Source organism: Amphiura filiformis, chromosome 5, assembly GCF_039555335.1.
Source record: "Amphiura filiformis chromosome 5, Afil_fr2py, whole genome shotgun sequence".
NCBI classification, from domain to species: Eukaryota; Metazoa; Echinodermata; class Ophiuroidea; order Amphilepidida; family Amphiuridae; genus Amphiura; species Amphiura filiformis.
The window spans coordinates 20,531,495-20,544,575 of record NC_092632.1 but is presented as its reverse complement, the minus strand read 5'-3'; the positions used below and the strand labels follow the sequence as shown (position 1 = coordinate 20,544,575).

The following is a 13,081-nucleotide window of genomic DNA, read 5'->3' as shown; positions in this document are numbered from 1 at the left end:
TCAATGTGATAGATGGACTACTTACTCTTATACATATTAATATGTACATACTATGCAAGACATTAGTGTTTCAACTCTTGATGCTTTAGATCAAATGCGTGTAACTTCAAAAACTTTTTTATAACATGTTATTTCCCCAGGGTTAATTTCAATGCTAAAGAATCAAGTACCGAATTTGACCTAATTAGCACCCCTCCCCTAACAACTGCTCCTGTAGGAATTTTCAAGGGACAACTGTCCAAGATCCCCCCGTACAACTAAATTCAGTCAAATGTTGAAATAAAAATTACAATCTTGACTTTCCAACATAGATTATGAAATTGCCTTCTGATGCACTATATATTTTCATCGATATTTAAACTGTCATATAACAAAATTGGCTTGCATTTTATCATTATACTAAGTCCTCTGCCCCTGCCCATCTACCAGCTACATGTTGTAATCAACCCAATGTGATTGGCACAGTTCAATAACCTAACCTCAATTCAACAATCATCTCTCAAATTTGACATCAAGTTCAACAGGCATGAGCTTTTCCTACATTTGTATAAGACCTTCCCTGGTTACCTATCCACGGGGGGGGGGGGGCAGACCAAAATCTTCAAAAAGTTTCAGCACATATTTATATTATATACCTTATGTAGCAACATAACGTAAACATGCAAATTAGATTGGGACAACATGTACTTTGTTTTTTCACATGCAGTTCACACAAAATTATTATCTATTGTTGACCCAAATTTTATTTCATCAAGGCCCGCCGGCTGTCGTGTACCAAAAAACCAAAATATGACAGTCATGATGAGCTGGGGGACACAACTATGCCACTGTTTTTGTTGTACAACCCATCCCACCACCCCCGGCTACGCCATTGTACAATACCACTAGCCAACTGATTAACTTACCACCTTTGTTAAATGTTGGATATGTGGATTATTCCAAAGTTTTAATTGGTGCGCATATGCATGCATAATAAAGATTGTAGCCACTGTGCAAATGAGAGTCACACCAATACAGTACAAATACCTGCTTTGTATTAAATATGGGTTCAATTCCAAACAAGCTCCCAAAATAACCTACTTCACAGAGCCAATGAAAACTTTACAATAATTTCATTTTTTTCCAATAAAATATGGGGGCGATGAAGAGTAAGCAATTCTATACTCGACACTGCAAATAAAACACACTTACCGTTGTGACCATGCATTAGTAAACTCTAACAGAGTCCAAACATCTTCTTTTTGTACTTCATATCTTCTGGTGGATTCAAGACCTTCAATGTCTGTAGAAAATATATAAGATAGAGTAAAACAGTTAATGACTTCAGAAAAGATGCAAATCCTGTTTGTTTGTACATCTTGTGAACAATGAAAGCTTTATCACTTTAAGTTGTATTATTATTTCAGAAAAACACCATAACTCTCAGCAACAGCATTGCATTTAATTATAATGATTAAACATGTTATTACATATTAAGTTATTATTTGTGACTTAATGCACACACTAAACAAATCAACAATAGAGGTTATCCACTTCACTCATGTGTGACTTCTAACAAAAGGCACTGGTTCCCGTAGTATTCCTCTCATTCAAACTAATTCAATGCACGACCTCGGAGTTACCTGCATGACTTTGGCGGGCTATTTTGAAACAGTCATGGTTGCACATGCAGGTACTTCTTTAGAATGTCCTAAACAAGGTATAGCAGTCGTTGATAGGATATGCAGCTAATAGAACATGGATAACCTATATTCATTCAGTTGTTCAAAAAGCATTGTTCGTCACTAGCCAGTAGCCACTGCTATTTTGGTTATTTTGATATGTGACTTGAAGAAGGAAAATGAATAAATTCTGCCGAATTTAATATGGTAAAAAAGTGTCTCAGTTGGCTCCCATCATCATATATCATCATGTAAACAAACAAACAGAAAGTATCAAACAGAAAACAATGGAAAAAACAACAACAACAAAGTACGACATTATTCAAAGTAATCACAATTGTCTACATCATAATCTATGACTACAAAAAAGTAGTTACACATCCAAGACACTTTTGTTACAATGCATATAACTAAGCACCTTGTAGCCTTGCATTATTCACATTTATATTGCCAGCTTTTATCAAATATCAAGGGTCATCAACGATGCATGTAATTTCTCTAGCACATTTTAAAGGAAATGCTGGCAAGATCCTCACACCGTGGTCAACTTAAATTTAATCACACATCAGTTCATATTACAGATCTGTTCAGATGTGGCAGTGATAAATGCTATTGCTTATTACAGTAAATAAATATCCATTCTTACTTATGGCTAAACTACTTATAAAAGTGCACCTGGGAAACTCATCGTGCATCTGTTGTATTTGAATTAATTTTTTGTCTATCTACTATTTTTCAAGGTCTATAATGAGTCTACTAACACAAACATAAATATAATTACAGAAGTTACCCTTTTACTTGCTATACAATGACAAAAATCTATGCACTTGTCCTTTATTTTTTCCCATCACAATGCAGCCCCATCCCCCTTTCTGGTCATGCATTTTTCTGGTGAATAAGTAAAGGGGCGGCACGTGCACTGATTGTTGTCATTTGCACTACAACAAAATCATATTCAGTCATTAACCTCTAATCTGTACCAAGCATAAGCTCTTGCACTTGACCAGTAATAATATAACATTTTCTTTTATTTCATTTTGAAGATAATTAATGTCATTCGTATATTTTTGAATTTTTCACATAAATTTGTGTTATGTTGCTTCCCTTCAAGTCCAGAGTTGTTGAAGTTAAAAGACGTCCTGTTTATACCCAAGTTTAAAGGCATGCCTCCGATTTTACCAGACAGCCTCAGATGCCGGACCTAATGTTTCTTGATGCCCCAAACTAAACTTATTTACCATAGGTTCTCTGTTCTCTGACTTTTTATACGACATGGTTTCAGATTTGAAGCAGGTTTGACTGCCAAAAATGGCAAAATATAAAGTTTCAAAAAATATTGTTTTAAATATGTTTTCTGAAATTTTGTGCAGAATTCATTTCTGAAGTCAGAAATGCAAAATCTGTCATTGTTTTCCTGATATGAGCATTACAGTAGAGGCATATGCTTTTGACGGAAATATGAGATCCATAAGTGACAACACCATCACAACATATTTGAACTCTATTGGCACACTTATGACACGGTTTCAGATTTGAAGCAGGTTTGACTGCCAAAAATGGCAAAATATAAAGTTTCAAAAAATATTGTTTTAAATATGTTTTCTAGACTGAAATTTTGTGCAGAATTCATTTCTGAAGTCAGAAATGCACAATCTGTCATTGTTTTCCTGATATGAGCATTACAGTAGAAGCATATGCTTTTGACGGAAATAAAAATATGAGATCCATAAGTGACAACATCATCACAACATATTTGAACTCTATTGGCACACTTATAAAGGCTCTGCAAGGTTCACATCATGTTGTAGTGCAAGTCTGACATCTGATTGGTGCACATACATTGAATATAGGTCACATGATTGCGCAATATTACAGGTACTAATTGGTCACGATTTTGCTGAAAAATGGGGTGGCGAGTCAATTTGATAAAAAAATTAGAACTCAAAAAATATGCATTTTAGCACAAGTTTGATACTATATCCCTGTAGTACTGTATCATAGGAATAACTGATTAGTTTTTCTGAAGTCAGAAATGCAAAATCTGTCATTGTTTTCCTGATATGAGCATTACAGTAGAGGCATATGCTTTTGACGGAAATAAAAATATGAGATCCATAAGTGACAACATCATCACAACATATTTGAACTATATTGGCACACTTATAAAGGCTCTGCAAGGCTCACATCATGTTGTAGTGCAAGTCTGACATCTGATTGGTGCACACACATTGAATATAGGTCACATGATTGCGCAATATTACAGGTACTAATTGTTCCCAATTTTGCTCAAAAATGGGGTGGCGAGTCAATTTGATAAAAAAATTAGAACTCAAAAAATTTGCATTTTAGCACAAGTTTGGTACTATATCCCTGTAGTACTGTATCATGGGAATAACTGATTAGTTTTTAAACATGTCGCCTCATATTTTTTTTTTTTTTTTTTTTTGAAATGCCAAATTTTACGTAATTTACAGATGTCACAAATTGATAAAAAAATTAGAAAAGAAAATTGAGAAGGAATGGAAAGATATTAATGTTATACCCAAGTAGGAACTTATACTGTGCATAACTGATTAGTTTTTCAAGCCTATAGCTCTTGTAGTTTTCTTGTAATCCCGATTTTTATAAATGGCGGGAATTTTTACACACATCAAAATTTTAAGGGGTAGGGGAAACATTTTTACATTTTGCAAGTCTTTCCCTTATTTAATATGAACAAAGTTAGGTATCAAATGAAAGCCCATTCAATACTGCATAGACTAGTAGGTCAACCATCACTGTAGCACCTTCCTATCAAGAGTTATGATTTTTCAAATCAATTTTTTTGCCGAAAACGGCTTATTTTGGCATGTCAATTGTCACGAGGCATGTCATATTTGAATGATTCTGGCGCAAATGATTAAGTCAATCACAAAACAAATACCTGAATCCATCAAATAGTACCCTCAGCTGATATGTTAACATTTTAAAGGGCCATATCTATGTATATTGTAGACTCTATGAGTATACAAAGTTGGCATGTGAAAATTTTTGTCACCCAAAAAGTGCATTTTTTTTTTTTTTTCGCCACAAATCAACATTTTGTAGCAAAACGATGTACGATGCACGCGTTTTGACAAAAAAATCATGTTCTACAAACAATTTTACCCTAGAAAAGACACCTTAGAAATTAAACATAGCTATTTTCACTCTGGGGTGAATTTTTACACACTTTGGCAGTGAAACCTGCTTCAAATCTGAGACCATGTCTTATAAAGGCTCTGCAAGGCTCACATCATGTTGTAGTGCAAGTCTGACATCTGATTGGTGCACACACAATGAATATAGGTCACATGATATACAGGTACTAATTGTTCCCGATTTTGCTCAAAAATGGGGTGGCGAGTCAATTTGATAAAAAAATTAGAACTCAAAAAATATGCATTTTAGCACAAGTTTGATACTATATCCCTGTAGTACTGTATCATGGGAATAACTGATTAGTTTTTCTGGAGTTAGAAATGCAAAATCTGTCATTGTTTTCCTGATATGAGCATTACAGTAGAGGCATATGCTTTTGACGGAAATAAAAATATGAGATCCATAAGTGACAACATCATCACAACATATTTGAACTCTATTGGCACACTTATTAAGGCTCTGCAAGGCTCACATCATGTTGTAGTGCAAGTCTGACATCTGATTGGTATAAAATGTTCAAAAATATTTCAAAAAGTCACACTAAAATTTGAATTTTGTACCCGTATCCTGTACGCTAGGCAAAAATGACTATTTTTGAAAGCATCAACTTAATGTCAAAACACAAAAATTACAAAACAAATCTTATGTTCCTAGTAACGTTAGACTGCATTCTTTCAGATGCAAAAGACTAGAAATTCATATCTGGTGTACACCTAAAGTTATTAGGGGTCAAAATTTGCCGATTTTTAGGCGCCATTTGTGGCTGAACCACTTTAAGGGGGCCTAAAATTCTGTAGGGGGTCTAGAATTTCACTTCTTTTGTATTGCTCATAGACATTGGCACATGGTTAATCCATTCTGAATATAATTCGTGATCAAAAATAGAAAAAAGGGCATATTAAAATTGGCATTTTGTCCCCGTAACATGTAATTAAGTCAGTCAAAAATTGGCATTTTTGAAAGTGTCAACTTAGTATCAAAACACAAAAAATACAAAACAAATCTTATGTTCCTATTAACGTTAGACTGCATTCTTTCAGATGCAAAAGACTAGAAACTCATATCTGGTGTACACCTAAAGTTATTAGGGGTCAAAATTTGCTGATTTTAAGCGCCATTTGTGGCTGAACCACTCTAGGGGGCCCTACAATTCTGTAGGGGACTAGGGGTCTAGAAACATTTCTTTTTTTGAATTTCTCATAGACATTGGTACATGGTTAATCCATTCTGAACATAATTAGGACCTATAAGTGCACTGTGACATTATCATGGGTCCTTCAAAATCAAATATAATTTGATTGAACAGAACTAAGTGCTGATTTTGACCCCCCTGAAATCCCAACGAAATTCAAAAATCAATATTTTTTGGCATTGGGCATTTCAGACACAGCCAGTGAGTGACCACATTCAACAAGAGGGTCACAACTGATTCAATTAAGAAGAAAATGTCCATCAAAGAGAGCACTTTGTCATTTAGCCCACTTAAATTCCCAATTTTGGTCAAGATCGCCAAACTTTGACGGCCTGCCATTCGCAAACGAAATGGAATTTGAATTTTTTTCTTGTGACCTCACCTAGGGATCCATGAAAGGTACCCCTGAGCCAAAGGAGAGCAAAATCCAAGAGGGTGGGTGTACACTCAGTCTGTTTCGGCATGGACTGACCCTATTATTAGAATTTGGTAAATAAAGAAAAACAGAATTGTTACAATTCTTTTATAAGACTCTTAAGATAGATGGGGGAAATGTTTTCTTTATTATGATTAAAGATTTATTATATGAATAGACCTGATTGATTTGACACAGCAGCCATTTTCCTGCAAGGGTGTTGTATCCAAGGCGGTGAGGCAGCTACAGGGTGTCCCAGAATGAAATACTGTGTTTGAACAAAATATTAACTAGAGCGATAACCGCACCATAGCTGAACCATGTGACTTTGGCAGTATATTGTGGTAGGCCTATACCACTGTCACCCGGAGTCTGTAATGGACATAATCTCGAAATGCTACTGAAGGTATGACCACCAGTGGTGTTAATGAAAGAGGAAAAGTAAAGAATATAACATAAACTAGAGCAACTGTGCCCTATGCAAGGGCACGAGGTAAGTTAGGCAGATGACTGTGACGATCTGATCAAGCAGCAATACTGTGCAGGATAGTATTAATTTTAATAAGACTGTTTCATTAATTGCCGTTTTAATATACCTTGATCGTGAGAAGCTGGCATTTTGAAAACTTGACTTTTGACCTCTGTATGACCCCGGTTAATGACCTTAAATGAATTTTAAAATATTTAAAACATGTTAAGAATGTCATAAGGATCATTGCATTTAAATTTCAGGTCAATTGAAGCATTTTGAAAACTTGACCTTTGACCCCTTTATTGCCCCTTAATGACCTTAAATGAATTTTAAAATATTTTCAACATGTTTAGAATGTCATAAGGATCATTGCGTTTAAATTTCAGCTCAATCAGAGCATTTTGGAAAAGTTGACCTTTGACCCCTTTATGACCCCTTAATGACTTTAAATGAATCTTAAAATATTTTTTAAATGTTTAGAATGTCATAAGGATCATTGCATTTAAATTTCAGCTCAATTGGAGCATTTTGAGAACCTTGACCTTTGACCCCTTTATGACCCCTTAATGACCTTAAATAAATTTTTAAATGTTTGAAACATGTTTAGAATGTCACGAGGATCATTGCATTTAAATTTAAGCTCAATCGGAGCATTTTCAGTTAAAATGACCTTTTTTGACCCCTGTGACCCCTGGATGACCTCCGACGTTTGGAAATATTTTTATAATATTCTTTATGTTTTCCTCTTTCATATGACACCACTCATGGGGTCATACCTTTGTGGCATTTAGAGATATGTCCATTTCAGACCAAATGGTTAGTCAGTTAGTAAGCTAGTAACTTAGTAAGCTAGTAAGTAAGCTAGTAACATTCACTCTTATAGGCTGATACCATTTCATGGTTCAGCAAAAATATATAGTCAACAGTGTATCTAATTTTAATATGTGCAATACAATGCACACTGTGCAATATATCGCTCATTCTACAAAATCCGGTGCCAATAGCCTTTTTTCCATTCTTTGGTCCACAAAAACTTTGTCGAGCATTTAGGGCATCAAATATGTTGTTTTTCTGGTAGAACTCAACGAGATCTACACGGACATATATAGTTTTCCATACTTTAAATGCTTTCTTCAGCCTGATTAACCCTTGCAAAGGCTCAAAAATCGCTAAAAATGCGTTTCCACAGCTCAAGTATCACATCTAACCCTAAATATTTTCTTTGAATAAATGCGATTTTTTTACATATTTGTTGTTTTTTAATTAGATAACGCACCATCATATTGTTTATCAACATTATTTTTTAGTGATTAAAATGTCTTTGTGTAATTCTAAAATAAATTGCACTTTCCACCAAAACGCTGTGAGCTACGTTACCCCTTTTTAACACACGTTATTGGAAAGAAGTAAAACAGAGGTATCAATGTAATTTGCGGTTTTGAAAGGAAACACTCATAGGTTTTAAAAATCACAGTAAAAATCGTGATGCTGTAGCATTTTGGCATAGAAATGTTGTAAACATTGAAATTTCGACCGACCATGTTAAGATTGGTGAGCTACGTTACCAGAATTCTATAGTATGCACTTGTATTACATGTACTTCCTAATAATATGTGAAAGCTACCAGTGGTCGAACCCCATTTATATTAGAATTAACCGACATAACGTTCTAACGTTCGCAAATCACATTAAAAACATTAAAAACCAGTGAACTACGTTACTGTGAGCTACGTTACACACTCATTTATGCATCTTCAAAACTTCTTGCAATGATGCTATCAATAATAATATTAATGATTCAAAGAAATTATGGGGTACTATAAGGAAATTGATTCCTAAAAATAAGTCTTCTGCTACTAATGTTCAGACTAAGGATGGTTTTACTTGTAATGATGCTGAAACAGCCAATCAGTTTAATAGTTATTTTACTTCTATTGGTAATACATTGGCTGATAAGTTTAATAATGATGATTGTAATAATGTTTTGTCTAATACTGGGGATTACATGTATGAAGATTTTCAATTTGATATCATAACTCCAGATTTCATCTTTGATCAAATTTGTAACTTTGCAAACAATAAGTCTTCAGGTATTGATAACTTCAGTATTAAACTCTTGAAGATAGCTGCACCAGTAATTTGTCACCCCCTTGCATATATTTGTAACCTTTCCATGTTCACATCTACCTTCCCAAGTGAATGGAAGAAAGCAAAGGTTACTCCTATATTCAAGAGTGGTGATAAAAATGATGTCAGCAACTTTAGGCCCATTTCAGTTCTTCCCTGTATTTCAAAGATTTTGGAACGTGCTGTACATGATCAATTGTATAATTATCTCACATGTAATAATATTTTGAATCCATGTCAATCAGGTTTTAGGAAGAATCACAGTACTAATACTGCTCTTTTAGATGTAACAGATCATATTCTCAATAATATAAACAATGGTAAAGTTACAGGTTCAATTTTCTTAGATTTAAAGAAGGCATTTGACACGGTGAACCATGACCTTCTTATTTCTAAACTTAAATCATATGGTATTAAAGGAAATGCAATTAATTGGTTTCACTCAGTATCTTAGTGGTAGATCTCAGGCAGTAAATATAAACTCTACCCTTTCAGATTTTAAGGAAATTGGTATCGGTGTTCCTCAAGGTTCAATCTTGGGACCGTTATTATTCATTGTATTTGTTAACTCTCTGCCTGAGTCTGTAAATTCTAACTGTAAGTGTGTAATGTATGCTGATGATACAACTCTTTTACTTAGTTCATCTGATCCCAATATTCTGCAAAATGATCTTAATGCTAACCTGAATAACATTGCTGATTGGTTCCAGGCCAACAATTTAACTCTTAACATAAAGAAAACTAAACTGATGTTATTTGGAACAAGACAAGCTCTTCATAAGTTTAACAATGTTTCTCTTGTCTATGGAAATGAACAAATTGAAAGAGTGGAAAATTTTAAATATTTAGGAGTTACCTTTGATTCACATCTATCATGGAATAAACATGTAAATTATTTATCTTCTAACATATCCAAGCGTATAGGAGTTATTCGTAGAGTAAAGCAATACCTTCCATGGAAAACTGTCAAAATGCTTTCATAAGCCCTTGTCTTTCCTCATTTTGACTACTGCAGTTCTGTTTGGTCCAATTTCAGTGCCTGTCACAAGAATGAGCTCCAAATTTTGCATAATAGGCTAGCCCGAGTTTTGCTCTCTGCAGACATTAGAACTTCAGTAGACAATATGATGAGGGACCTAGACTGGGTTAAACTTGGCTGTAGATGGGAGCATCAATTACTTATTTTAACTTTTAAATGTCTCACACAAATTGCTCCTAATTATCTTTCATCTCATTTTACTTTCACTCATTCTACACATTCCAAATGTACAAGGGGTCAGTCTCAAAACAGTTTGGTTGTTCCAATATGGAAAACCTCTTCTGGAAAAAAACTTTCCTTTACAGATCTTCAGTTGCTTGGAACAATCTTCCTCCAAATCTTCGTATCAATTTTAATTCAATGAGTTTGGGTGGATTCAAAAATGCAATTGGTCTGCTGTAAGTTTTGTATTTATATTTTGAGCTCAACATTGCTGCATTTTGTTTTGTATCATGCATGTTTGGTTCTTTCATTTTGTATAATATATATATTTCTTATTTTGTTATTATCATGTTCATGTATTATGTATATATAATTTTAATCAGGTCTTCCAGGGAGACCAGTACATTTGTATTGATGGAATTTCCTGAATAAATAACGAATACATACATATGAAATGGTGAAATCTGTTTTACATTTCACTCAAGTGATCTTTAATTTGCTTTTTATGACCTTGGATTGAGTAAAAACAGCCCATTTTATAGTCGGTAACGTAGCTAACATTACATTGAGTTTTAATGTTAAAAAACATCATGACATCCTGAAAGAAAAATATGCAAGTGGTGTTGACAATTTTTTACATCTGAAAGTAGTGATACATTTACTTTTAAAAAACACAAAAAGCAGGTTTTTTTGAACAACTTTTATTTTTTCTATTTTTTTAGTGGATTGGCACCGGATTTTGTAGAATGAGCGGTATCGGAGAAATCCTACATTCTTTTATAGGAAATACACCAAATTTGGCACAGATGTAGAGCTTACAACGCTGAATAATTCTTGATATGGGATTAAGTGAAACATTTCAAAATGTGTCTTCAAAATGTTATTTGATGTTTTTATACTATTTAAATCAAATTGCAAAATTCATGTAATTCAGCCATTTGGCTGCAATGTGTTATTAATAAATATACTATTCTATTCTATAGTAGTTGAATTTAAAAATAAGAAAAATCTTCCCCATTTGTATATATATCAGTAATTTCTATCATCTTTGTCAATTTTTTTTTTTAATTTTTAACTGATATTTTTAAATAATTGTTCTTAAAGGGGGGATATATGGATTGTTTTTAAAATTACATATAATATCAAATATCGTCCCCTTTATGCAGCTTTGTAAAAAAACGAGAGCATTTTCAGCGTAAATGTGAATAAATAGCAAAATTTGCAATCCAATATCTTGGTATGCGTGAACTGCATTCTGGGCAGGCAAGCAATAACATGTGCCGTAATTCCCGTTCGTCATGTGCTGTGCGTGCGTGGTTGCACTGGCAACCAAGCTCCACCAGGTGCACGTTCCGATAGTGACATTTTCATATACCACTCCCCATATAAACCAGTGTTTTTATAGAATTTGTGTATAATTTATGGCCTAATGGCAATAGCCAATATTGAAAGCAAAACAGAAATGCCCAATGCTGCAAATGCCCGTATTGAACGGAAAATTTTTGTTTCTAAATCTTTTTCATACCGATTCAGAAAAAAAAGAAACAAAATATATTTCCCCTTGCAATATGTGTATTTCAAATGAATGTAAAAAAGTTTGGGTTAAAAATGAAGAAGAAAAAGAAACCTGCCACCCGAGTATTGAACCAGGTATCTCTTGCATAAGTTGCATAAAAACCAACTGCGCCAATCAGCCCGCTACCACCATCTTGGATTTTTTAGAACTTTATAGTACCGTCGTTGATCTGAAGTCTCTTCAGCAGTTAGTGTGGTTCGCTCTTTTCACACAATGTGAATGACGCGAAACCAAAGTAGCTATTGAGGAGACTATAAGGAGTGGTGCAATAATTATGTGTACCCCGGGTGGTGAATTATAGGGGGCAAAGAATTTTGGCAGGCCAAAAGGGGGCAAGCATTTTTGGCAGGTCGAAAGGGGGTCAAGCAATTTTGGCATGTCAAAAGGGGGCAAGCGATTTTTGGCACAGATATTTTGGGCACCGTTCTATTATGCCCTAAAAAGGTGTAGGAAAACGTTAGAAACACGTTCTAGCAAAATTTCCTGCTCGCTATGCTCGCATTATATGATAAGACAATTTAAAGTTTTAAATTCAGGTTCCCAAAAATCTTGCATGTGTAAGGGGGCCAAAGATTTTTGGCACACCAAAAGGGAGGGCAAAGGTTTTTGGCACATCAAAGGGGGGCAAAGATTTTTGGCATGGCCAAAGGGGGGCAAGTGATTTTTGGCAGACCATTTTGAGAATTCACTACCCCGGGGGTACACATAATTATTGCACCACCCCTAATTATCTACGATATTAAGCCTGTCCAAAGGAAGCTATTTTTGTGTGAATTTTCTGATTTCTCCGGAAATACGTCGACTTGGAGCGTCAAATTTCAGGATAGTACCGTAATGAGAAAAATACGATCTATTTTGTGATACCAAAAACTCATTCACAATGACAAAAATCGGGAGGATGATGTTGTCGACCTGTTCTTAAATGTGAAAGAAAAGCATTGATATGATTTTAAAACTTAGCCAAAATGACTACTGGGCTTATACCCGAGTGCACCCTTGTTCCCTGAATGGTTTGAAAAATAGGGGTGGGCTTATACCCAAGTGGTTACGGTAATAGGATTGAGAGCTAGGGTTCGGGTTAGGGTTGGGAATTAGGGTTAGGGTTAGGGATTTAGGGTAGGATTAGGGTTAGGATTAGAGTTAGGATTTGTTTGGTATTCTCTTACACGAAGGATACACCACAGATTGAATACAAAGAAGAATGACAAGATTTGTGGTAGCAACTCTCCAACATGTTGATATCCCTTGGGTGGGATA

General features: G+C 34.6%; 1 protein-coding gene across 1 annotated transcript in view; it reads right to left on the bottom strand.

Moving 5' to 3' along the window:
• The window catches only part of LOC140152785 (ubiquitin carboxyl-terminal hydrolase 34-like), a 101,389-nt gene that overhangs the window by 73,298 nt on the left and 15,010 nt on the right, over window positions 1-13,081 (bottom strand). The window contains 1 exon segment of the mRNA XM_072175277.1: window positions 1,192-1,282. Within this exon segment, the coding sequence (XP_072031378.1) occupies window positions 1,192-1,282 (91 nt within the window).